General features: G+C 40.1%; 3 protein-coding genes and 1 pseudogene across 6 annotated transcripts; 2 read left to right on the top strand and 2 right to left on the bottom strand.

Moving 5' to 3' along the window:
* Positions 1–199: 199 nt before the first annotated feature.
* On the bottom strand, positions 200–1,655 carry LOC103333329 (UDP-glucuronate 4-epimerase 3 pseudogene; annotated as a pseudogene).
* A 5,969-nt stretch (positions 1,656–7,624) lies between these two features.
* EXL3 (EXORDIUM like 3) lies at positions 7,625–8,949 on the top strand. Its single transcript, XM_008236151.2, has one exon. It carries the CDS (start codon positions 7,692–7,694, stop codon positions 8,736–8,738), a length of 1,047 nt encoding a protein of 348 aa, XP_008234373.1. The 5' UTR covers positions 7,625–7,691; the 3' UTR covers positions 8,739–8,949.
* A 3,052-nt stretch (positions 8,950–12,001) lies between these two features.
* LPA2 (low psii accumulation2) lies at positions 12,002–14,560 on the bottom strand. Of its 3 annotated transcripts, none has more exons than XM_089051932.1 (3): positions 14,110–14,560; positions 12,968–13,102; positions 12,002–12,152 (listed from the first exon to the last, which is right to left on the bottom strand). In XM_089051932.1, the coding sequence occupies exons 1-3, from the start codon at positions 14,522–14,524 to the stop codon at positions 12,106–12,108; spliced, it is 597 nt and encodes a 198-aa protein (XP_088908058.1). In that variant the 5' UTR covers positions 14,525–14,560; the 3' UTR covers positions 12,002–12,105. The 3 variants fall into 3 exon arrangements, with proteins under 3 accessions (XP_088908058.1, XP_008234374.2, XP_008234375.2); XM_008236152.3 differs by lacking the exon at positions 12,002–12,152 and adding an exon at positions 12,160–12,371 and having other exon boundaries at positions 14,110–14,559; XM_008236153.2 differs by lacking the exon at positions 12,002–12,152 and having other exon boundaries at positions 12,776–13,102; positions 14,110–14,559.
* Positions 14,561–14,698: 138 nt separating this feature from the next.
* LOC103333333 (DNA photolyase) lies at positions 14,699–18,671 on the top strand. Of its 2 annotated transcripts, none has more exons than XM_008236154.2 (14): positions 14,699–15,109; positions 15,182–15,315; positions 15,399–15,542; positions 15,668–15,779; positions 15,908–16,214; positions 16,341–16,554; positions 16,701–16,790; positions 16,924–17,179; positions 17,351–17,463; positions 17,541–17,639; positions 17,723–17,770; positions 17,898–18,008; positions 18,123–18,213; positions 18,303–18,671. In XM_008236154.2, the coding sequence occupies exons 1-14, from the start codon at positions 14,866–14,868 to the stop codon at positions 18,401–18,403; spliced, it is 2,064 nt and encodes a 687-aa protein (XP_008234376.2). In that variant the 5' UTR covers positions 14,699–14,865; the 3' UTR covers positions 18,404–18,671. The 2 variants fall into 2 exon arrangements, with proteins under 2 accessions (XP_008234376.2, XP_016649873.2); XM_016794387.2 differs by having other exon boundaries at positions 14,701–15,109; positions 16,311–16,554.
* Positions 18,672–21,199: the final 2,528 nt, after the last annotated feature.

Below are 21,199 nucleotides of genomic sequence, written 5' to 3'. Positions count from 1 at the left end.
TTGAAGTAGAATGTTTTAGATCCTAGGAATAATTCAGCTGCTGATTGCATACTGCTAATGAACTTGACAACACTGCCAAATTTCTTTAAAAAAATAAGCTCTCTTCTTGATACATTGTCCTGTTGATTAAGAAAAAAATTCACTGTTCTGAACAAAATTGTCAATGAACACCAAACTGAGATGCTATACGCGCATCAAATTGAAACAAGAAATTAAACACTATTAAGATTGACCTACATAATTTATGAACACCATAAAGAAACATGATTTCATTTATCAAACACTCTCCCTTTTTGATTCCGAATAATAATCAAGATACCAATTTAAAAACTTCCTCAACCCTGTCTTCAAATCTGTTGTGGGCATATAACCAAGCTCCCTCCGCGCCAAGCTTATGTTAGCATGAGTAAACAAAACATCCCCATTCCTCGGCATTGGCACCACAACCTTCTTAGCCTTCACCCTCAGCAACCTCTCCATAATACTCACCACCTCACTCACTGGCACCGGCGAAGTGTTCCCGAGATTAAAAACCCTCAACTGCGCTGGCCCCTCAACCCTGCCGCCACTCCCGGTGCTCTTCTCAGCCGTGTCCAACGCAGCCAAGCAACCCTTCACAACATCATCAATGTACGTAAAGTCCCTGGCAACAGAGCCATGATCTGGGCCTTCAAAAACCACAATAGGCTTCCCTCTCAACATGTTCTTAGTAAAGGAAAAGTACATCATATCAGGCCTGCCCCAAGGCCCATACACAGTGAAAAACCTCAACCCAGTAATGGACAGCCCATGGATATGGTTATAAGCGTGTGCTATTTCTTCCCCAGCTTTCTTCGTTGCAGCGTACAAGCTTGCTGGTTGGTCCGCACGGTCTTCTTCCGAAAAGGGTACCTTAGAATTGAGACCATACACAGAGCTAGACGAAGCCCAAACAATCGAAGGTTGTGGGTTCGCTGATTTACAGACCTCGAAGACATTGACGAGCCCAGCGATGTTGCTGTGGACATAAGAAGCTGGGTTTTTCAGAGCGTAGCGAACGCCGGCCTGAGCAGCCAAGTGGACGACATGGGTAAACTTCACCAGCCGGAAAAGCTTGGCGAGTTTCTCAGAGTCGTTGATGTCTGCTTCCAGTACGAAGACCCCATTGCGCTGTAGCAGATCCGAACGACGGCGTTTCAGCGACGGGTCGTAGTACTTGTTGAAGTTGTCTATTCCGACGACGCCGTCTCCGCGTTCTTTGAGCGCGAGCGAGACGTGGGTTCCGACGAAACCGGCGGCGCCGGTGACGAGAACCGAGTGGCCGGTGGAATTATCACGTGGCTTGGCGGATTGGACGACGACGTTTTCCCATGTGGATAGGCTTGGGAGGACTCGGCGGTTGGCATTGGAAGATGGGGTTTTGAGGAGGAAGAAGAAGAAGAAGGCGAGCAGGATGGTGAACCAGCAGAAGATGAGCTTGGTTATGGAGCAGCGGTAGCGAAACCGATGATTGTGTATGGGTTTGTCCATTGAAGAAATTTTCCCGGGAAAATTTCTCTTCGGCTTTTTTTTTGTTCTGGGCTTTTAATCTTTTGCCATTGGTTTTTAAATGGGAAGAGTTTGTGTTAATGGGGATTTATGAAGTTTGTGATGTGAAGGAGTTTGCATGTGAATTGAAGACTTTGAAGTCAAAAATCAAAGTTGGGTTTTTGGGTGACACAGGGATTGGGCTTGTCCTCATCTCCCTTGATGGTCCAAGTGTAACTTAATTTCTGTGTTGTTTGGTTACTATTTGCTTGTAGGTTGGTGTAGTTATCTTTTTTTTTTTTGTGTGCACCAGAGAGAGAGAGAGAGAGAGAGAGAGAACGAAGGAAAACTGGATAGGGGAGGGAAGCAAAGTTTGCAAAGGAGTTTTTTTTTTTTGGTCTGAAAGTTTGCAAAGGAGTTTAAACAAATAGAATTTTGAAAGGAAAGGGATTGCTTTCACAAATAAATACGTCTTATTATTTCACATATGGGCCCTGACCCTGAATATTGGGCTTTTCTTTCATATTCCTACTCCCCAAACAGAAAAGCCAGCCCAGTTCTGAGTAACATGAATCTTAAAGCCTGAAAACATCTTCCGCAAAGAAAAATAAGGGCCTGTTTGGTATTGTTTTTACAGCCCGTTTCTGTTTTCTGTTTCCTGTTTTTCGACAAATACCCGTTCGGTGGATTGTTTTCGTTTCCAACGTTTTCATTTTCAGAAGATACGGTAATTCACTTTTTCCCTCTCTTCCCCAATCAACTAATGAGCACCAGACCAAAAATAAATCAACCGAGGAGCACCACAGTGGACTTGAATCTCAATTTCCCAACTGTTGAAGATATTTTTGGTGAGCTGATTATGGGATGGGGGAAAGGAGACAAAGAGGAGGTCATATCACTTGACTTTAACCAAAGTATAAATTCACCCATTAAACATTGAACACTGATATGTCTGATTAGAGGAATTTTTCGAACAAATCAAGAAACAAAAGCTGCTTGCTTCTGTCAAATCTATACAATCATGGTTAATTAATATTAACAGGCCTCTCCTTCTTACACGGTCTCTTCAGTCACTTCTATTTTTTCTTTTGAAAAAGAGAAAACCAAAACCAAAACGAAAACGAAAACGAAAAAGACGAATATTGTTGGTAAGCTTTCGGCTCCTTTACCTCATTAAGCATCGAAAAACATGCATTGAAATTCATTGATTAGTTGAAATCATTTGCAATCACATACATATATGAACATAGATTTCATATATTTTGCTCATTTTTTTCAACACTCTGATCTTTAGCAATCATTCATTTCTGTGCATGCTTTTGTTTTATTACCCGCAGCAACACCAGCACCATTTTCATTTCATCATCACCTGTGTGGCTTCTTTCGGTTCTTTGAATCTTTATTCATTCATAAAAACTTTAGTCATTTGCTGTGCCCACCCACACACACCACCATCATTTCTGCGGGGCGCAAGCTTTTTGTAAAATCATATCATAAAATCAATTTAAGCTTTTCCATAACTTGTTCCCCCTAATGGAACTATGACGTGACTCATTGTTGTTACAATTTTACATATCTTGAACGAGCTAGCCAGCCACCATGGAAGGCATGGAAGGTGGCCTTAATAATTTTCATATGCAATGTGGCGATAGAGCAATTTAATTTGCATACACATGCATGGATGGATCATGAAAGCGCAATATTATATACTGTCAATCTGGTTAGGTGAAAAGAGAGAAACTCATGCTGCATGTTCTTCTTCTTCTCTCAGTACTTGACAAAATAAATAAGAGACTTCAACCACCAGAGCAAGGTACATATTAAATTCCTGAATTTACATTTCACTCACCTCTCTTCTTTCACATCATTAGTTTTCCTTTGGCCTATTTCATTCAATCTATCAACCACCAAGATAAAGCCTAGCTAGCTAGCTATAGGCATGCGTATATATGCACCAGGAATGTGTGTGTACATATCTTAATTTCCAATAATGCAAGTATAGTGAAGCACTCTTCCTTCAGTCCTTTTATTTACAGTACGCATGTATCGTGACTCGCGAATCTCTTAATTCATTTTCAGTTGATTTTGTGTTCGATGTTTCAAAATCAAATTCAATTGATTTCCTCTCTCGATGTCCGCATCAAGACCAAAACCAAAGTCTGTTTAAAATTCATTGAGTATAAGTTATTCACCTACTACATATGCACTTTGATTACGGGGAAGGAAAAAAAGCACAATTTAAAACAAGAACAAGCACATATAGTTAAGTAATTAACTAGCTAATGAATTTTTTCAATGATTCTGTATTTTGGGTTCTCCTAAATTCCTAACCCAAAAAAGAAAATTGAGGATTGAGCAAGCAAAATATGCTACTGTAGTCTGTAACTTATAAGTTACTTACTTTTACCAAGAAAGGTACAAAAAGAGGTATAATGTCTATCCAGAAGTTGTCGGGAAGGAGGTGCAGAAAATACAAGCTATACAACCAAAACCAACCAATATATATCAAAATCACATAAACTTCCAAACCTCTTCTTCATATCAAGCAGTTGATGAGAGCATGCGAATGCCACCCTAGGCAAATTATAAACCAATTCTCATCTCTCATGTCCTTCTCAGAGGCCAAGGCCAAGCCCATCGTTTTTGGTGACAGCATAAAAGCTTCCCTTTCCCCTTCATAATTTTTCTCACCTATAAACTTTGGACTTGAATATGCTAATACCTGAAACATGGCATTGCCATGCATGCATGCTCTCTGCAGTCTATGGCCTGGCTTCGTACTTGATGTGCATGTACTCAATCATACATCGACGATGTGACAGACTACTAGTGTCTATTGTACGTTAAATGTCTTCAATTTCATGGCCCCTCCATGATACATACATACATACATAGACGCATATATTTACTACATCGGACGGATTCCATTATAACTAAAGTTCAATTACGTAATCTATTGAAGGAAGAAAGATTATACTTTTTCGACTTGTATAAGAATAATATTCACAATCTTAATTTAATGACACGAGCTTCATATTATACTTAAGTCTATTCAATTAATGGTTCATAATCATCGGCACAACACAATATGATTTTGCTTATAAGTGGGATTAGCTAGAATTACCTTATATCATTATCATGAAATACACTTTATCTCAATACCCCCAAAAAATATATATATATGCAGTGAAGTTAAAATAAAATGAGATGAGATGAATGTAACAAAGAAACTGTCGTTTCGTTCACAAGTGGCAAATACAAAAGAGGCTGGGAAATCATTGCCCTATGAATAATATTCACAATCTTAATTTAATGACACGAGCTTCATATTATACTTAAGTCTATTCAATTAACGGTTCATAATCATCGGCACAACACAATATGATTTAGCTTATAAGTGGGATTAGCTAGAATTACCTTATATCATTATCATGAAATACACTTTATTTAAATACCCAAAAACAAAAAAGAAATATGCAGCGAAGTTAAAATAAAATGAGATGAGTCGAATGTTCACAAGTGGCAAATACAAAAGAGGCTGGTGAAAAAGATGGAGGGAAAGGGATGGAATGGATTAGTAGGTCCAATCAATGCGTGCTATACAGTTTACTATACTATCGGCCCTATGGGATTGGACCAACATCCACCTTGAAAGGCGAAAACCAACCTTTCCGCCAGTAGAAACGCGCGTTCACTAAACGCGGGCACACGAAAGTAAAACTCTGCATGCAGACTGAGACTGTTACCAGTCTTCCCGCCATATACCCCAAAGTTTCCGCAACTCTGTCTTGACGGTACATAGTACGCGCCTGGTGGAACGCAGAGAGAAACTGAGACACACACTCTCGGTGCATGCGCTGCTTCGGTTCGGTGTTTGCTCGGCTTGGCTCTTGAGCAGAGCGTCACATCACATTCAACGGTGGGGCCCACTCGTCTCCCTCCTTCCTCACAGTTTGTGTGATTGATTGATTAGTGATTAGAGCTCTGAGGCCCACCTACTCCTGGGCCCCACCCTTCCATCGCTCTCAATCTCAGCTGTACAATTTAGTCTGACTCATCATTAGGAAGCCGCGCAATTTACTCCGTGATTTGCAAATTGCAACACCCAACTTGTGTAGTGTGTGATTGTATACTTTTGAGTTGTTTCTTAAACTTATGCTAGACATATACCATAGTACCTTCAAATTATCGGTCAATTTTGTTTTTGTTTTATTTAATTATTAGAAAGAAGAAAGAAAAAAAATATATGGGTCACTATGTCCTTTTCTGACACTTGAATTCAAACTCGCTCTCCATACATTATAGTAATTTTAAATATATATCGCTAACCATGCATTATTACATGAAGAACTTACGTAATGTGAAATGAATGTCGATTTATTGTGCGTTCGACATATATTGAATATCAAAACTAGCCCACCCAACTAACAATATCTCAATATACAAGAAACATCGTTATCATAAAAATAAACATAGGTTAAGCTAAAATAAATATGAACTTACCATAATTGACATTCAAAATGTGAGAATTTAATTATGCTAGATGATACGGTAAATATGTTTATATACCAAAGGTCCCACATTCTAAATATATTATGCAAACACCATGCAGTAATCATAAGATGTATATACAAGTTTATTCGTGTGCTTGATTTGTCATTATTTCAACAGAGCATGAAAAGATAATGATATTTATCTTTGCCTCCAGTGAATTCGAGAATGGCCTGGTTACAAATATCATGCTGCTAAAAGAAGAGAATCAAGGAAAGGGCGGGGGGGTCCAGAGACTCGGACTTTAGTAGTGTATATTAATAGGCCAAGAAAGGTTATTGTGGTAAATTTAGATGAAAAAGCCAATCGAAAGGATTGTCCTTTGGTAAAAAGCCAGAGTGGTTTGAGTACAGATTTTGTAAAGGATAATGGCCGTTGTTTCATATTTGATGGCTGCTTCTTGTCCCGTGGTCCTCACTGATCGTGAATATCAGATTAATAGCTCATAGTTTCATATTTTTCAGATTGTGGAAGAATTCAATGATTTTTTTTCTTCTATTTTTAACAAAACGATGCTACTCTACGGTAAATGAAGGGGGTCTCAAACTCGAAGATGCAAAGGGACGGACACATCGACTTGAACAACAGGCCTAATCCACCTGTGAGGATTTGATGGGCTTATCAGATGAATATTGAGTAGGAATTAATAAAATTCAAACAGTGAAACTCTAACATGAAGAGCTGTAGCTTCTGTCGATAGGGACTTGACATGGAAGAAAGTTACAAGGGTATGGACCAAAATCTACCAAAAGCAGTCTGGGTTGGTTGAATAATACTATCACATTCATATACTATATAAGCCCGCGTGTTGAGATGTTTGGGAAAAACTATCAAAGCAAGACTTTTACTTTGTTCAGAACTATTTCTGACCAACCAATGTTGTATTATTATTATTTTTACACTTAGAAAGAAAAAGAATATATACCAACAACAATATGTACGAGGACCACCATTGACGTCTGCCTTGCACGTCCGGAACAACCGTACACATTTTTATCCATTCTAATTTTCCTATATATTTTCAACATAACTTGTCGAATTCAGAATAATTCATTTCCACCAAAAATATCTTCAAACATGTATGGAAAATATATATAAATTATTTAAAAATTCAGATTTTACGTATTATTTTTCGAATTAAAAAAAAAATCCCAATAATAATAGAAATAAACTTTATTAAATACAATTAGAGAGGCGATAAACAATGGGCGTGACCTCCTGACATTTGTTATTTGTACTTCTCCATTTAGGCCTATTTTCCCGCGCTCGGCAAAATAAAAAATAAATAAATAAAAGAACACACGCACACATAAAGGGCTGAGATCAAATCTGATCAGATGACGACATTAGACCATGATGATCATGATGACGCTGCTGCCACGTCTGACTTAGCGGCCCCACCACCGTCCCTCACAACACTTGGCTTTAAGAATCTACCTGTCCTCCATTACCCGCAAACCAATGCCTCCCCCTCCCAACATTTTTTTTTCTTTTTTTTCGATTCCCAAACTAAAGAAAAATAAACTAACTAATTATTTATTTATTCTATATATACCCCTCATCGCGAAAAATATCAGACACTTGTGACTTCTTCCCACTTCACACTTACTCACCCACTTCCCAGAAAATTTAAAATGCGCCAGGGCTGTACCGGTCGGTTTTCTCAGCCACCGGCTCCGGTGCTCCTCCTCCTCATCGCACTTACCGTGCTCCTCTCCACCGCGCCAGTGGTTGGATGGCGCCCCTGGCCCCACCTTAAATCCAACGCCACCGATCTCCAACTCGGAGACAACAAAAAATTCGAGGGCTCATCTGAGTTCGTCCACTTGAAATACCATATGGGCCCGGTCCTAACGGCCAATATAACCGTCCACACAATCTGGTACGGCACGTGGCAGCCGGCCCAGAAGAAGATCATCCGCGAGTTCATCAACTCAATCTCCGCCGCCGGTTCCAAACGCCCCTCCGTCGCCGGATGGTGGAAAACTGTACAGCTGTACACTGACCAGACCGGCGCGAACATTTCCCGTACGGTGCGCCTCGGTGCAGAGAAAAACGACCGCTTTTACTCCCACGGCAAAACCCTGACCCGGTTATCCATACAGTCTGTGATCAAAAGCGCCGTCACAGCCAGAACACGGCCGTTGCCTATCAGCCCCCAGAATGGGCTCTACCTCCTACTCACATCTGATGACGTGTACGTTCAGGATTTCTGCAGACAGGTCTGTGGGTTCCACTACTTCACTTTCCCGTCCATCGTCGGATACACGTTGCCGTACGCTTGGATTGGCAACTCAGCCAAACTGTGCCCGGGTGTGTGCGCATACCCATTCGCCGTACCCGATTATATGCCCGGGTTGAAACCGTTAAAATCACCGAACGGTGACGTAGGAGTGGAGGGGATGATAAGCGTTATCGCACACGAGATTGCTGAGCTGGCAAGCAACCCTTTAGTAAACGCCTGGTATGCGGGTCAGGACCCGAGTTTCCCTGTTGAGATTGCCGATCTATGCGAGGGCATCTACGGTACCGGAGGCGGCGGGTCGTACACGGGTCAGCTGTTGGACGACCACGATGGTGCCACGTACAATATGAATGGGATCCGACGGAAGTTCTTGGTTCAGTGGGTTTGGAGCCACATTTTAAATTACTGTACCGGACCGAATGCACTTGACCAGTAAAATTTTCGGATGTTTATTACTTTTATCTTTTGTCTCTATTTCTGGGTTATTTTGCTTCTTCTTTTTCTGTTTTCGGGCTTTTTTTTTGGTGTGTGGTGGTTTTGGGTCTTCGGGTCTGGGCCGTTGCGAAGCTTGTCCGTTTGTTAAGTGCATGATTAGTTAAGGTAGTTAAGCTTGTTAATTATTGTAATAATGATATATGTTTATTGTATACTGGTTCTGTATACAAATAGCTGTCTTTCCCGCCTTATTTGTAGTGTGAGAGTTCTCAAGGATTAGGAGCAGGTGGAGCTATTTAATGTATTTGTAAATGCGGGTCAGACTAATTGGTTAAGTCCATGTATCCGCTTCATTGCACTCGACTTCGAACACCCTCCCCTCCCGTGTTTAGAATATGTTCATAATGTATCTTAATATTAGAAATTACCCTAAATTAGATATATGTATCTTTGGCGAGCAATGATAGAGTGCAGCAGTGATGAATAAAGGAATGGCACTATGGCTATCTATCTGTACGCGCTTGAAGAATTTAGTGCTCATTTACTCGAGACTGTTACGTTTGGTGGACCTGGACTGTACCGACCTTTTGCTCTTGGCTACAAGTGTGCTCGTGTTCCTTATCAATTCCTCTAGTCTAGCATGAACAAAATGTGCTCGTGTTCCTTATATTATTATGATTTGTTTCCGAAATTCAATCTTATTATAATTTGATTTGATATGGCGAATGGCGAAAGATTGATAAGCATCTGATTCTTGTTGTTATTAGGGTTTGCTTTTCTGTGTGGTCCATGATTTTACTTCCAATTTCAATGGCTCTTGTCGTGAAGGTCATTGTGATTTAACTAGTCCACAACAGAAGATTAGAATAGGAGAAATTGTTCATCTCATTCTTTTTCTTTTTCTTTTTCCTTCCAAATTATTATTTTTTTAATCATATGTCTCTTTTAATTCCACTTTGATTATTAAAGAGGTTAAACTTGTTTTCCCATATCATCATAGCCTTGGTGATTTCACAACGTGAAAAAGATGGGATTATAGGTCCTACCTTCATGATTTTTCCTATGTAGACATTCATTTACAAAGAGAAACCTTTACTATTCCTTTGCTTTAGTTGTCCGATCATGGACACGCCTTGTACTCAATGACAGAGTTAGAGCGGTACATTTGTTTGTCCATGATAACCTCAAGTCTATACTTAGCACTGCTCATTCTTGTGACAAATCACTCTAAAAATTATAAATCGAAATATAATGATCTCACGTATATCATGTTCATCAATAAAGTTTACAATGATGATTTAAGTTTTCGACAATACCGATTGGCCACCTAAACTCTAACAATTAGTTTTCACCATAGTCTCACAGTTGTGTGGGTTTGGCCAAATATTGAAAGTTTCCACCTAATATCATATACCAACAAAACGTACTTGTAAGATGAGTCCCTTCAAAACTGACTGGTAAGATTTCATCGCCATCCACCGCGAGACTCCAATTGATTCTTTTGGTAAATGAAATGAAAATTCGGTTGTATCATAATGTTTTATTATATGCCATTAGCACACTGGATCAAGTGTCAATTTCAGACGACCTGTGTGTGCATTTCATCAAATCTCCTTCGGTACCTTGTGCCCCACTTGTTCCTTTTTTTTTTCTTTTCATTTTTTCATTTCCCTTTCTCCTCTCAAATTTCTTAGGTTAACTTTATCGGGATTTGGGCCGTGAGGCTTCCGAGATACTACAACTTTTATTTTATTTTGTGTTATCTTTTAAAAAAAATAAAATCTTGAATGCTTTTTCAGTTTTACTTTTTATGAAAAGAGGCACCAACCAAGTTGCCTGCTGTTTGACAACCCTGCCGAAAAGCACAACCTACTGTCTTTTGTGTTTCCACAGTAATAACTTGGCCAGCACAGGGGGCTCCAAGTTCACCGGGGGCTCCGATATATTTGTTTCTCTTGTGTTGGGTATGTTTTAATGACTTGCTTTACACGAACCAACAATAATAAGAGCAGTTACCCTTGAATTCAAGGTCACGTGTTTGAATTCCTCCTCTCCAATATTATTTCTCTTAAATTTAAGGTCACAGGTTTGACTCCCTCCTCTCAATATCGTTTGTTTGTGTGAAAAAGTAACAATAATAAGAGCTCATTGACTAAATAACAAACTCATAATCATGCAGATCCATAGAAAGACTTCATGTTCAAGAATTTTGTTGTTTAGTTCAATGGTATGGCCCAATTTGGGTTACCCCATCGAAAGTATTAAAAGACAATTTCAAGTTTTAGCGGTCAAAATGCATTACACATTCAAGCGGAAAACCCAGCTGGCTCTCACTCCATCAACTTGCAAATTGAAAATCCAAACTATTTAGGACATCAGTTTTGACCTGAAAATGGAGGAAGAATGACATGGCTAGTACTAGTAGTAGGAGTGTCACTCAAATGTTTAGCACTCTGATTATTTTAATCTAATCAGTGTTGAAAACATAATTATAAAAGTGGCAGCGGCGCCTGAAGCTCGGGACTTTGACAAAGTTTCAAGTGTTTTTGTGTATATAAAATTGGATAGGTGTCACACTTTTACGTATGCTTTTGTTTTGTTTTCCTTGACATGTATCGTAAGAGGTTACTAGATGAATAATATTCTAGCTTTCTGGGTCCCAATGCACAAGTACTTCATTTGAAAGCTCATATAACAAGTTGCATGTCGCAAAATTTTAACTTTAGTGTTTGTTTGGTTTCTGGTTTCAACTTTAAACAAGTCGGGCCGGACGGGTCGGGTTTTGTGAATTGCAAGAGAAGCCATCTGTTAGGATCTTCTGATTGATTTATCAGAAGTTATAAGTGTTTCTGGTGCCAATTGTTAGGATCCTCTGGCCAAATACACCAACTGTAGCACTCATGGTTAAATAAATGAAGGAAAGATGGACTTAATGTTAGAACAACGACTGCAAGCCCTCCTCCTTCTAGAGATTATACCAGCAACCATTGTAATTAAATTCAGTCAGTACAAATATGCCTCTCCTTTTCCTTTTCGAGAAGATCTTGGATGAGGCAGTCGGACCACGTCATCCTTACGATCACACTCACAAGCAAGTGGAACCCCCTGCATTCGGGGTAGGACCATTGTGGGGCTGGGTAGGGTCCCAACACAAGGGTTCCCCTTGCTTGCTTGTAAGGGTGGCTGCACAGGCGATGTGGTCTGACCGCCTCACCCAAGCCAAGACTTTCTCATCCTTTTCAATCGTTTATGCAGCAGTGGACATTGTGGAATCTTTAAGGGTTTCTTATCTTTATCTAACCTTACATCGGGATAGGGATGCAATAAGAAATTAATGAAGTTTCTCCCTTAAGTGATTGACTGATTGGTTATAACTTGTAAAAAAAGATGCAGACCACCTTCACAGGTTCCAAACCTAGAAATAGAAAATAATGTAGGGTGTCTGTTCAAGGGTTAATAAAATAAAATAAAATAAGTTGATGTGATCACAGATCTCATGGTGAGAGAGGTGGATTAAGTTGACGTAATAAGCACAACAGTTCAATGGTGAGAAAAGTGCACTTTTCAGTCACGAGGCCAGAACCAACTTAATAATATCTAAGAAGCGGGCAAGAGATAGGTGACAGCAACTGGACTGCAATAGAGAAGAAAAAATGGAAGTATAGAAAAGAAAAAATTCAAAGCAGAACACAAACAAGTAATCCAATCATGACAAGCTTGTTATAGTACATCGCTAACAATTAAGGATGACAGGATGAATGTTGCACGAGATAATCTACTCCTTTCTAATTCTAACAATGACTGATGGGTGCAATACTATGGTATAAAGCAATATAAGTAAAAGGATGAAGGCCAAGAGCACAGGGCAAAAACAGTGTAGCATACAATTGTGTATGGATTCTCTCTTGACCTGGATAGTCCAGTGACAGGATAGACCATTAGAACATGAGGGTTCTCCTCAATGGGGCCTGGGAGACATGTGAGATCCAACGGTCTGCCTGTTACTGAACTTTTGCCATGTGACTTTTAAAAATAAAATGGCTTCCAGTATAGCTTGTAGAAATTAATCAAGGGATGGCACATTGTGCTTAACGGATCCAATGGAGGTGGTTTGCAATTTCTCAGCTGATTCATCTTTCTATCAAGCATGAAAGCACTACAAGTACAGCTTGAAAAACTACTGAATTGGCTCCACATGTACTATCTATACAAATAAATATCATTTCTTACCTTTAAGTTCCTCATTCTGCAGATACTTCAAAACTCCGTACACAACACTTCCAGCAACAAACAAGCCGACTGTTGGTGTAAAAGATGGATATAAATACTTCACAAAGAACTTGTCCCATTCTTCTGGAAGGAAGCCTGAAATGAAAATTAACTAATCATCTGCAACATGAAGAGAATGTAAAGCGTAACTTATCAAATCGATTATAGAAATAACTTCCATGACTTATCGCATAAAACTTTTTCTTTACATTAAAGTAATCAATCATTATGGACAATGTACTGCCTTTTCAGATATGTGAAGAAATACTCCAATAATCAGGGGGGTCAGCTGAATATGTTAGGCTCTTAAATGGAATGGTTTGTGAGCTGAATGTGAACAATGTTTGATAGTTGGTGTTGCGCTTCCAGGAAGAAGATCAAAATGGTGTTTCTGTGTTGATTTTTCGAATTAAGTCATAGGACGGTCAGTGAGAGTGGAACATTATTCAGTTCAAATTGAGCCGCTTGTTTGGACAAATGTTCTAGAACTTGAACCATTTTGTGCAGTATCATGGTAGATATGTCTGGGCACGAAAAAGGGACAGGAATGTTCGGGACCAACAAGGGTTTTCTATATGGATTAGACTAAAAGAATGACCGCAGATGAGCACAAGATACTGAATTGGATTCTAAATGATGAACTTTGAGTCCTAACTGGCTAACATGCCGGACTGAGATAAGCAAAGATGTAACCTATGAGTAAAACCCTTTACTAAACCTCATTTCTCTTTGGACCAAAACAGTCTCAATGGCAGATTTGGGCCAACGGGCTTGGTCTTTTCTTTATTGTCAAAGCGTTTGTTACTGCAACACAAAACATTTTTGGATAAACAATTCTCCTTCCATCAATAAGATCTAGCAAGCCAAGATTAGATAACTGACAACACAATTTGACAGCCGTCAAAGCAAACAATCCCACAACTATACTGGTTAACTTAACTCTCAGTCACATTCAAATGATTCAAACCTATTAACTCCTATAATTCAACCAAATGCTGAACAAAAATCTATTCTTTAGACAATACCCAATAAAAATTTCATTTATTGGGTATTGTGATTCACACCAGTGCAATCACAATTCATGGAGGGATGAGTAATCATACCCGATGCAGCGAGAAGAAGTCCTTGAGCTAGAATGACACCGCCAAGCCCCAACCAAGCAAGAACAAAAGCGCTCTCATTTGTGCCCATCTCTTTGGCCTTAGCCTCATCTTCTTCAGAATAAAGTAGCGGCTTTTCCACTGGTGACCTCCGAATTACCCTTTTCTTCTTATTAGGGACAGAAGTCACATTCTGCGTGGTTGGAGAAGAAGGAGATGACCCAAAGCCGAGCCCAGCTGAGGTGGGTTTCTTGGGTGGGGCCTGGGTGGTCTCAGCTTCGGGCTTGGACGGCTCTGATGGTGTCTGTGACTTGACTGTGAATTGGGTTCTGACTGAAAAGTGGAGCAGAGGAGTGTGAGGAAGATGATGATAGGGTTTGCTGGTGAAGGATGAGGGACTGTGGATTTGTAGCGCCATTTTCAGTTTAGTTGGTTAGTAGAAATTTCCTTCTTCGGCTCCTTTTTTATGTTTTTTGGCCTGTAGGAGAACGACATGTCGTTTACCCCTCTAACGAAACACTGAGAGACTCGACGGAGAGAGAGTGTGGTGCATTGGGTTCTTCTCCTCCACAAAATCCCAATTTCAATTTTCAGGTGATTCAATTTTCTGCACCACAAAAATAGTTTTCTGCATTTTCAAACAATGTCAAACTCTCAAAGTCCTCTGATTTATCCTCAATAACAACTTTGCTCTCTACTTTCCTTAGATGGACATGAACATCCACATCCACATTCCACAGTCTACTCTTCCTCTCCCACATGGCCTCACTCGTCACTTTCCTACACTTTCCCTCGCTTTCCTTCTCCCTAAACACTCTCCGCTTCTCACCCAAACGGTGCCGTTTCAAAGCTCAAATTGCGGTCACCGATTCAGAGAAGGCCGGCGTAGCCGTCGTTTGGTTAAAGCACGACCTTCGAATCGACGATCACCCAGCCCTCCTCGCCGCCTCTAACCACAACGCTGTAGTTCCTCTCTACATCTTCGATCATCGCATCATCTCCCGTAAGTCTGACGTATATATACACTGATGTACAATAATACACATAGATGAACTGATGGGATTAAAATGTGCAGGTTTTTCCGAGAAAATGATAGAAATGCTTGTGCTTGCTTTACAAGATTTGAGAAGCTCGTTGAGAGATAAAGGTTCGAACTTGATGATCAGGCTGGGAAGTGCTGAGAGTGCGCTACAAGAGCTTGTAAAAGAGGTTGTTAGATAAATATATTAGCTTTGCTTACTGTGTATGAGAGACTAGTTGAACTACTCATCATCACAGAAGGATTGGAACAGGTTCAGCTTGTCACCACTGTCTATGCTGAGGAGGAGGTGGAGTATGGATTTAGGCAGATGACTGGTAGTGTCAAGGGCACCTTGGAAGCAATGCCTTCTGAGCCCAACTTTGTGCTGTGGCGGACTCCATTTTATGATGTGAAGGTAGTTTTGTTTTTCTTGACTAGTTTTTCGATTTATGTTTGAGCATTCTGGTTGTTCATCAAGTTAGTTTATAATTGAGTGGTTGTAGTTATTTTAATTATTGTATGAATTTGTATAATGTGTAGAGTTTGAAAGATATTCCTGATTCGTACAATGATTTTACCAAGCTTCGATTACCGATAACTTTGCCACTTCCTCCGGCAACATTAACTGGTGGTGAAATGGAATTGGACTGGGGTAAAGTTCCAAGATTGTTCATGTTTCTGCTTATACTTGTACTTGATTTGTTTTGGTACTAAAATTTAGCAAAGTTCTATCTTTTAATATGCGTACTAGTGACAAGGATAACTGTACTGTGATTTTAGGTGCTATCCCCACATTTGATGATTTGATGGCGTTCGTGGAGGCAAATACATGCAAAGTGGAAGAGAGTTGGGCTTCAACGAAGGAGATGTTGACTGAAACAATTCTCATGAAGGAAATTTTGAAGCCCGGAGGAAGAAATACAATCAATTCGAGTTTTAGACATGTCCAGGTCCAATCAAAGAGACACGAGAATTCTGTCTTTGTGAAAGGACATTCTGTGGGAGGGGGGACAAGCAACGTATTGAAAGCTTTGGCTGCATACTTGCGATATTTAGAGGGAACAGAACGGGATCACTACTGGAAGGAGTATGTAGTCATATTTTATAATGTTATTTAGAGAAAGAAAAAAACCTTAAATAATCATGTATTCCTTTCTCTTTGTATCTGCATTAACAAACAAAGAGAGGGTATTTTGGGATTATTTTGTTGCAGGGTACATGAAAGGATGCCATATGCTGAAAGTCGGAATGGGGCTTCATTTACTACACTCTTTGGTCCTGCCCTTTCTCTTGGCATCCTATCCAGAAGGAGAGTACATTTTGAAGCTCTCAAGTATGAGAAAGAACGAGATTCTGGATTTCTGTCTTCTTTTGGATATTCATCCGCTACGGTTGCTACAACTGTTGATTCAGTGTGCTCAATGGAGGTTCTATACCAGTTATGCACTAATTATATTTATGTTCTGATTGAAGTGGTTCTTTGGAGACTCACCTTGTGAGGTTGCTAGCTTTTTTAAAATCATTATTTTTGCATAGTATATTTGTTAAGCAACTGAGTTGTTTTTTGCGGCAGTGGTATTCGCTTGTGGCTCTAAAAAGTCAGAAAAATGATGACAGAAGATATCATATTCGTATTTGGAGATGGAAAGGCTATCTAATTCAGGTATTCTGTTCAAAACTGATCTTCTGCTCGTTCAAAGACTTTCCATGGCTTCTAATCTGAAAGAAATACTTAGCTGGGTTAGGTTTTAAATTTGCGTATATACTCTTTCCCTATGATATTATCCTTTTGTCAGTATACAGTTGTTGGTCATGAAGGTCCTGCTACTCTTCTTGTTCATGGTTTTGGAGCCTTCTTGGAGCATTACCGTGACAACATATGTAGCATTGCTGAAGGTGGAAACAGAGTTTGGGCCATAACAATTTTAGGATTTGGCAAATCAGAAAAGCCAAATGTTGTATACACTGAACTCGTGTGGGCTGAAATGCTTAGAGATTTCATTATTGAAGTTGTGGGTGAACCAGTGCATCTTGTTGGGAACTCAATTGGTGGTATGTTTTAAACTAGAAACGAGATGAGCAACTTACCTAAACAACCTCTTACATTCTTTTCTCTAGGTGGCTTATCTACTTCATTTTTCAACTGTTACTCTCCAGAGGCAATCTTTGAAAAACAAAAACTTATGTATTTTCAATCTTATCAGTACTATTTTCTATATCCAGGTTATATTATTGCAATTGTCGCTCGTCTTTGGCCTGCTTTGGCCAAATCTGTTGTTCTTATCAACAGTGGTGGGAATGTTATTCCAGGATATTCCTCTGCGCCATTCACCAAAGTAAGTTTGATTAAAACTGTGCAAGACCCCTATCTTTCATATGTAAGACAGCCTCATATTATAGTTTTCTGTTTCAGGAGAGAAGAACTTCTGGTGCTTCATGGCTAGGTGCTAAATTCCTTTTGTTTTACTTAAGGTTGACTCTCAAGGACATAGTGAAGAATTGTTATCCAGCTGTAAGTATCTCTATTGCTCTATATTTTGAATATGGTTCACGTTCATAGTATTGATTTGTGTTTTTACTACCTTTGCTCTGCAGAAAACAGAGCGAGTCGACAATTGGCTTATTGATGAAATGCTAAGAGCAGTATCCTCTTTCATGTCAAGTATATTTATTGTTTCTCTAGGAACTAGTAGTCACTGCTGATTTTTCTTTGGAGCCACCAGAACATGTGTAATTTGTCAGAAATTATCTCCTTAACATAACTTGAAAGTCATATGATCCTGGGGTGGCAGTGGTCCTAGAAAGCGTTTTTAGCTTCAATCTCTCAGTCCCTCTAAATTATCTCTTGGATGGATTCGAGAACAGGGTTTTGATTATACAGGTAACATCTTAATAAGCAGATATAATCTCTCTCTCTCTCTCTCTCTCTCTCTCTTCCATCATTTGATCATCTTCTTCTTCTTTTTTGGTCCCTTAATCAAGTTCTGTCATGTAGGGAATGAGAGATCCAATATCTGATTCCAAGTCAAAAGTGGCTATGCTTAAAGAACATTGCGCTGGGTTCATAATCAAGGAATTGGATGCCGGTGGGTAAAATACTTGCATAATCCTGCTCCATTTAGACTCAAAAGTTTCATGGAAGTTTACTTATTTTCAATGTTTTTTTAAAATCCAGGTCATTGCCCCCACGACGAACTGCCTGTTGAAGTGAATTCTATTATTCGTGAATGGATAGTGTCTCTGAGCAGCAAACTTCCGGTTGGCAGCTTTAAGTAGTACAAGGGGAGGATTTTATAACAGTTCAAGGAAACTTATTAATATCCGTCAGAAAATGAATAAAAATTGCTACTCCACGTTTGCCTCGCCAACTCCAGAGTGAAATCTCTGCAGCTGTTAGCCCGCGCTTGAGATTTGGGCCGTGGATGTCAAATTTAGAATAACGGTAAAAGAGACTTATATTTTGACAGTTTTCACTGTAGTAAAAGAAATGTTATATGTCGAACCGGTCCACATATTGATTAATCAACATTATCATCTAATTAAATCATACAAAACTCAATAGTCACGTAACACTTGGCTTATCCATCATATCATCAATCAATGACAGGACCCGCCTCGAATTTCCGGGAATCCGAGACGAATCCTGTGGAGACCTCGGCATCACACCCATGCCGGTCACTCCCTACAAAGATAGCCTCCTTTTTCAAAAGGAGTAAGGCACGAGACTTTCAATGAAAATTCTGCATATTCTCCCCTGTAAATCGGACTTTCTCCAAAATTCCAACCTGCATAAAAATACATTTAATATCCCAACCGGCAGCATGCACAATGTAATAACATGCACTTCACATAAACGGCCTCCGGCCTTCAAATAATCCCAAGCAAAACCATTAACAAAGCCCTTAAGTCAAATAATAAATCAAGCAATACAAATAATGGATTCAAACAATTTTATGAAGGCCCACTATAATCAACATAAAATAACCTCCCAAATTCCAACACGTGAAGTTTAACATCCTAACACAAATGCAAGTAGTTTAAGGCCTCAGCCCAAATCATACAGCAATCCAAACGGGTTTTACCCCTGTTTTGACCATAACACATTTACACAACCCTCTCTTAGACAACCGGGAGTATGAACAATTAACTAATCATACCTCGGTTTCAATCGAGTTTCAGGACCAACGACAAGGTCAGAACCAAACTTAATAAAACAGCATAAGTAACATTTAGTCTGCGGCTGCACCTAGGTAAGACCCTAGGCTACCTACGTACTCATACTGAGGGATCAAGCCACACGTAGTTCTAAATTCAACATTCAACACTCCAACAATATCTAATCTTTTTCCTTTAATTAAAACTCATGAAGGACTTTAGACTCCTTATTATATCAAATTCAACAAGGCAACTCCTAAACACTTTATGATTTCCTTTCTTTTATCAATTCTTTCCGCGCAACCATACCCTATCCAAGGCGTATGTTGCCAAACATCACTCCCTAATCCGGGGCTCAGACATTCATACCAATGCAGGGTAATCACAAAGCACAACCTCACAGATCTCAATCCGGAAACAAATCCACATATACCTATGTAATATACGTGTCCAAATATATATATAAATATATACAAATAACCACACCCACCTCTCACCATCATCATGTACCAGGGGAAAACAATCCAATTCAGAGATCGTTTGACTAGACCACATGGAGGAGTCCTCAACAACCATGTGGCTAGGGAACGAGCTGTGCCAACTGGGGGACTAACTCTCACCAGCACGTAGCCGAGACCCTCAAAGCTCGTGCGCTGAAAACCACCCTACGCGCGCAGACTACCACCCCTCAGGGTCCACGAACCCCTTGCAAGGGCGTCCGAGTTCCAACATATCGAAACCATGTCATAATTTTCCGGCATCCCATAGTTCCAGGATCCGTGACCAAGAAAGCCCACACTCCCGATACACGGCACGTGTGTGTAGTAACCAGGGAAGGTACGTATGATGGTGGAGTTCGTAACCCTTATCACAATATTATAAAACGACAAGTTCAACAATTGAATATACTATACTCACATAATCCTTAAAACACTATAAATCGGAACATCTGGGGCTTCGATCCACGATCCGTGACATCCTACATGATCCTAGGAATGCCTAGATCAACATAATTTAAACTCATGACCATCCAACGGTCCAAACCTAGCGAACCTGGATAACGTGCAAAATGCGATATCCGTTCGGGACTCTAACGGTATCCACATTCAAATCCGAGCACACCTACGCGCTCGTGACATCAAGGGGATCGCATTGGGATAAAAATGCCCTTCAGCTACAGTGCTCACGCGCCGCCACACGAGTTGGTAGCGCGTGGGTGTCCAAAGCGATTAAGCTTGTCCGAAAAATCTCAAAATCTTGGCTCAAGACTCCTACCCTAGGTGTAACACCCTATTTGGAGCCACTTTTGTTCTTGGGCATACCCCAAAAACTGACCAGAAGTGGCCGAAATCTCATCTCGAAATTCGGCCGAACCCTAATTCGAAAATCAAGCTGCCCACACTCAAAATTGATGCAATTCTACCCAACCATCAGCTAGAGCATGAAAAATAGGTAGAAAATCATACCTCACTCGTCAAATTTGGAGAAGAAATGAGGGAGAACGAGCGGTTGAAAAATCTGTGAAAACCGGCTCGTTTTTCTGCAGATTCCGGCGGTTGGCGTGGCGACAATGAAACTTGCCGGGGTTTGACGGTGGGGCACGGCCGGTCAGTTTGGTACCGATGCCGCGGCCTGTGGTGGCCGGAACCAGTGGTTGCACAAAAACCGATCGGGGGAGAGGGCTGCGCTCGCGGGAGAAAAATCCTTTTTTGAAATAATTACGATTGTGCCACAGAGTTTCATTTGATCTTAACTCTCTTGTTACAACTCCGATTCGAGCCCACTACGTGTCTACGGACTCATCTCGCCGTGCTCTACGCAACGGTACAATCAAAATTCCCAATTTCCTTCCCGGTCAAAAGTCAACCTTAAACCTAATAAAATATTCTAGGGGCAAAATGGTCCTTTTATTTGAAT

This window comes from Prunus mume, linkage group LG5 (genome assembly GCF_029339155.1).
Source record: "Prunus mume cultivar Tortuosa linkage group LG5, ASM2933915v1, whole genome shotgun sequence".
NCBI lineage: Eukaryota > Viridiplantae > Streptophyta > Magnoliopsida > Rosales > Rosaceae > Prunus > Prunus mume.
Note: the sequence above shows the minus strand (reverse complement) of the source record. Positions and strands in the feature narration are given on the sequence as shown.

Bases quoted from the DNA above. Each gene is read 5' to 3' on its own strand.
- EXL3 (XM_008236151.2), top strand. From the start codon at position 7,692: ATGCGCCAGGGCTGTACCGGTCGGTTTTCTCAGCCACCGGCTCCGGTG.
- LPA2 (XM_089051932.1), bottom strand. From the start codon at position 14,524: ATGGCGCTACAAATCCACAGTCCCTCATCCTTCACCAGCAAACCCTAT. The intron at 13,103-14,109 runs GTATGATTACTC...TTTTCATTTCAG, and splicing joins ACTTCTTCTCGCTGCATCGG to GCTTCCTTCCAGAAGAATGG. The intron at 12,153-12,967 runs GTAAGAAATGAT...TTCTATTTCTAG, and splicing joins GCAGAATGAGGAACTTAAAG to GTTTGGAACCTGTGAAGGTG.
- LOC103333333 (XM_016794387.2), top strand. From the start codon at position 14,866: ATGGCCTCACTCGTCACTTTCCTACACTTTCCCTCGCTTTCCTTCTCC. The intron at 15,780-15,907 runs GTAAAGTTCCAA...CTGTGATTTTAG, and splicing joins TGAAATGGAATTGGACTGGG to GTGCTATCCCCACATTTGAT. The intron at 17,640-17,722 runs GTAAGTATCTCT...TTTGCTCTGCAG, and splicing joins TGAAGAATTGTTATCCAGCT to AAAACAGAGCGAGTCGACAA.